The following is a 4745-nucleotide window of genomic DNA, read 5'->3' as shown; positions in this document are numbered from 1 at the left end:
TATATGTATGTATAGGTATAAGTGAAATCATAAAGTTCTTGTCCTTTTCCATTTGACGTTTCTCTTAGCATGATATTCTCAAGATCCATCCATCTTGTTGCAAATGGCAATACAATATTTCATCAATTTTTATGGCTGAGTTGTATTCCATTGTATATATGTACCACATCTTCTTTATCCATCGAAGGACACTTAGCATATTTCCATGTCTTGGCTACTGTGAATAATGCTGCAATGAAGATAGGGGTATATACTAGTATATCTTTACGAATACATGTTTTCACATTTTTCATCATTTCATCTTTACAACAATGTTGCGAAGTACTACTACTCATTTTATTGATGAGGAAACTGAAGCTTCTAGAGCAGCGGTTCTCAACCTGTGGGTCGCGACCACCGGAAAACACATATAGCATATCAGATATTTACATTAGGATTCATAACAGTAGCAAAATTACAGTTATGAAGTAGCAACGAAAATAATTTTATGGCTGGGGGGTCACCAAAATACGAGGAACTGTATTAAAGGGTCGTGGCATTAGGAAGGTTGAGAACCACTGTTCTAGAGTCTAGACAGAGTAAGTAACTAGCAAAGATTATCCCATATAATAAAAGCCTAATATGTTAAGTGTCTGGTCATCCGTTCAACCAATCAAAGCATAATATGTTAATATGCTAAGGCCACTCAACCGCTCACTATGACGTGCCCTGACCACCAGGGGGTAGACGCTCAACTGGCAGGTTAACTTGCTGTTGGGGTCCAGCCAATCAAGACTGAGCAAGACAGGCCAGACATGCCCTGGAGCCCTCCCGCGAACCCTCCCCGGCTGGCAAACCTCCCACGTCCCTACCCGGCCTCGATCGTGCACTGGTGGGGGCCCTCGGCATGGCCTGCACCCTCTCGCAATCTGGGACCACTTGGGGGATGTCAGAGAGCAGGTTTCGGCCCAATCCTGCAGGCCAGGCCAAGGAACCCCACTGGTGCACGAATTCGTGCACCGGGCCACTAGTTACATTGATAATGAGTAGAGCTGAAATTCAAACCCAGGGCCTGGGCTCCTAACTTGTTCTGCACATGAAGTTTTCCAACTCTGGAGGGCAGGCTGTGTAACTGCCAGAGGCAGACACAGGGAATACATTACATTTGTCTTTGAGAGACGGAAGGTTTTTTAGGAGAATGAGATCACATTTCTACCACGACAGCAGATACTAACTTTACACCACAATTCGCCTCTCAACCCACAAGGTCTAAAATATTTACTATATGCCCAGCTGGGTGGCTCAGTTGGTTGGAGCATCGTCCCATAGACCAAAAATGTCACGGGTTTGATCCCAGTTGAGGTGTGTATGTGATGGGGCAGAAACAGAATACTGGGAACCAACTAGAATTGTTAAGAAATATTAATCATGCTCTGTTAACCATGATTGTTTTATTTTGATTAAAGAAGGCACATTTTAACCTGGCTGGCAGTTACACAGGACCTGGGAGCTCACCTGGAAATGCAGCCCATCCTATCCATTTGGAACTGCCTATTATCATGGAAAGATTAACAACTTTGCTACACAAACCAGAAACACCAGCCCTTTGAAGACCCCCCAGCCCTTGAATATCACTAGCCCTTTGAAGATCCCCAGTCCTCTGCTTACCTGTTAACTGCCTATTTGGCATACCCTTTGGCTACTTCCCCATGTAATCTTTGCCTTTTACCCAAAATAAGTAGTTGGTTTATGGTGGGGTGCAGAACAGATTTTTGTGGTAACCTGCTGCACTCCCATATTGCCGGCAGTATTGGAATAAATGCTCTTATATGATTCAACCCTATCTCTGCTCAATTGGCTCGAGTAATGACAGGCAGCACAGACCAATAGTTTGTCTGGTTACAATTGGCAACCAATTGCTGTTTCTCACATATATATTTCTCTCTCTCCCTCTCTAAAAATCAAATCAAATAAAGTATTTACTGTATGGTGACTTATCAAAAATGCCTGTTGACTTCTGTTGTATAGCATGTCCACTTACTAAATTATCATTAAGTCATTTACTTTTTTCTTTAAAAAAAAATTGCTGTTATGTGTCCATGTTCACCACCGTTATTCAACATAGTACTGAAAGTTCTAGCCAGAGCAATTAGACAAGGAAAAGATACAAAAGGCATCCAAGTTGGAAAAGAAGAAAACTATATTCACAGATGACAAGATTCTATATATAGAAAATCCCAAAGAATCCTCAAGAAAATGACTAGGTCCAATAAGTGAATTCAGCAAAGTTACAGAGTTCAAGATGAACACAAAATCAGTTGTTTATGGGGGAAATAAAAAATAATTTTTGGCTTATAAAGTTTGTGGATAATTTCAGTCCATAAAAAAAATTCTTCCCACCTTCCAAGTTCTTTTACCTGGGCTAATAATCAAATTAACAGACACAGATTAACAGGATAAAATCAAATTTCAATACATGTACCTGGGGAATTCAAATAAGTATGAAAATTCCAAAGACAGTGAGGAAAAATGAAGTATATATTGGATGTCCCAAGAAAATGTATACACACTTTAACAGCTGATAGCTCAATTTTGAAAATGAAATGTATTTTAATAAACACTGCCTTTACAATTGTTCAAAATGTGTGTATACATTTTGGGGGGACACCCTATATGTCATTTGGACACTGCAGAAAGTGGGGGGAAGGGTTCTGGGATTTCAATGGAGAATTAGGCAGTTCACAGGTAGCAAACAAATTCTTCCTAAGCAACTCAGAAACAATGGGACAGAGGGAACTTTAGTGAACAGATTTTTGCATGGATCCTTCCTGTCAACCATACTTAATTCAGATGTGCTAAAGTGACTATGCTAAGGCAATTATGCTTAAGGTTCCCTTCCCAAAGCAGGTTTTTCTATCTGAATCTATTTAAGAGAGAAAAAGGAGTAAAAACAAAACTCTTCTTGAGTTTATTGGGCTTTAATTGTTTTCAGCACAAAATAATCTGCCAAAGTGGCACTTTCCCAGGAGACTCACTCCTGACTTCCAGTTTCTATATACCTACCTGCAACACACAATCCAAAAAGGAAACTAAGAAAGCAATTCAATTTACACTAGCATCTAAAAGAATAAAACAGAAATAAATTTAACCAAGGAGGAGAAGACTTGTACATTAAAAACTAGAAAATACTGCTGTAAGAAATTAAAGACAAATGAGTGGAAAGCCATCTGTGTTTTTATGTAGAAAGACTTAATATTGTTAAGTAAACACTAACAAAGTGATTTGCAGATTTATCTCAATCCCTCTCAAAGTTCCAACAGCCTTGTTTGCAAAAACGGAAAAGCCAATCCTCGAATTCATATGGAATTACAAGAAACCTTAAATAGCCAAAATAATTTTGAAACAGTACAAAGTCAGAAGATTCAAACTTCCTGATTTAAAACTAATACAAAGCTGCAGTAATCAAAACTCTGCGGTACTAACATAAGGACAGACATAAATCCATACATGTATGGCCAATCAATAGGAAAACAGAGTGTGCCAAGACTTGCAAAAGATTGAGGTTAAAACTGGACAATAAGAAACCGAACATGTTTTTACAGTATCCTACCAAAACAAAGAAACAAACGAAAAAAACAAAACACAGGAGGCTGTTTTCAGTCTATCCATCCACAAGGACCAGCCAAATTAGCTAACAACGCCTGAAATGAATCCAGCTAACTAACCTAAGTCTACAGTTAGCAGTTGAATGACCCAAGGTGACCTTAAGAGCTCAGCAGAACCAAAATTCACTCTTACCACAGAACTAACATGTAAAAACCTGGTCCTCACAGACCCATTTCTAAAGCAAAAGGTACCTAAAACTGTTGCCCAGCAGGAAAGAAAACCAGACACCACTAGGAATGTGTGACTCCAATCAACTAGGCCAGTGGTAGGCAAACCGCGGCTCGCAAGTCACATGCGGCGGCTCTTTGGCCCCTTGAGTGTGGCTCTTCCACAAAATACCACGTGCGGGCGTGCACTTACAGTGCGATTGAAACTTTGTGGCCCATGCACAGAAGTCAGTTTTTGGCCTGGGCGAGTCTATTTTGAAGAAGTGGCGCTAGAAGAAGTGGGGGGTGTCGGTCAGTCGGGCGACGGGAGTTGCAGTGCAGGTGAGCCGCGGGATACGCAGCGCGGGGGAGGCGTGTGCAATTCATACACGAGTTGAGTAAGCCAGTCAGTCAGCAGTCTCATTGTGCAGTGGTTAGTGCTAGTTGCGTCTGCAAATCGTGTGCGGGTGACAAAAGTACCTACTTGAAGCATAAAGTTACCTGTATTTTTCTAACCAGCTGCAAATCCTACAGGTATTTTTGTCATCAATTTAAGAATTGTAATTACTGAGAAACCAAGATGGCAGCATAGGTAAACACCTGAAATTGCTGCATCGCACAACCACTTCAAAAATACAAATAAAAGACAAAACGGATATCATCCAGAACCACAGGAAGGCTGGCTGAGTGGAAATTCTACAACTAGAAGGAAAGAGAAAAGCACACTGAGACTCAGAGGAGGTGCGGAAGTAAAGTGCACAGGTACGGAGGCGCACGCGGAAAGGGCTGGCAACTGAAGACGCAGTTGTCTTTTTCAATAGGGAGGGAGACACACACTCCCGCTCTGAACTCCAGTTCCGGGCGAGTCTCTGGGGACCCAGACTCATACGGGGAGAAACTGGACTGTCTGGCATCGGTCGGAACTCGAGGGCGGCTTTCTCTCAGAGGTGCTTG

At 41.4% G+C, this 4745-nt stretch overlaps 1 protein-coding gene across 2 annotated transcripts in view; it reads right to left on the bottom strand.

The window, feature by feature from the left end:
- Nucleotides 1-4745, bottom strand: part of MPHOSPH8 (M-phase phosphoprotein 8) — a 73719-nt gene that overhangs the window by 58830 nt on the left and 10144 nt on the right. Inside the window, exon 1 of one of the 2 annotated variants that reach the window (XM_005880021.2) lies at nucleotides 165-192. The exons of the other annotated variant lie outside the window; for it this stretch is intronic. Within the exon in view, the coding sequence (XP_005880083.1) occupies nucleotides 165-182 (18 nt within the window). The 5' untranslated portion in view covers nucleotides 183-192. Of the gene's footprint in view, nucleotides 1-164; nucleotides 193-4745 lie in introns of those variants that run through there. 2 annotated transcript variants of the gene reach the window in all.

The sequence above is a fragment of the Myotis brandtii genome, unplaced genomic scaffold (genome assembly GCF_000412655.1).
Source record: "Myotis brandtii unplaced genomic scaffold, ASM41265v1 scaffold62, whole genome shotgun sequence".
NCBI lineage: Eukaryota > Metazoa > Chordata > Mammalia > Chiroptera > Vespertilionidae > Myotis > Myotis brandtii.
This window is presented reverse-complemented; position numbering and strand designations above follow the sequence as displayed.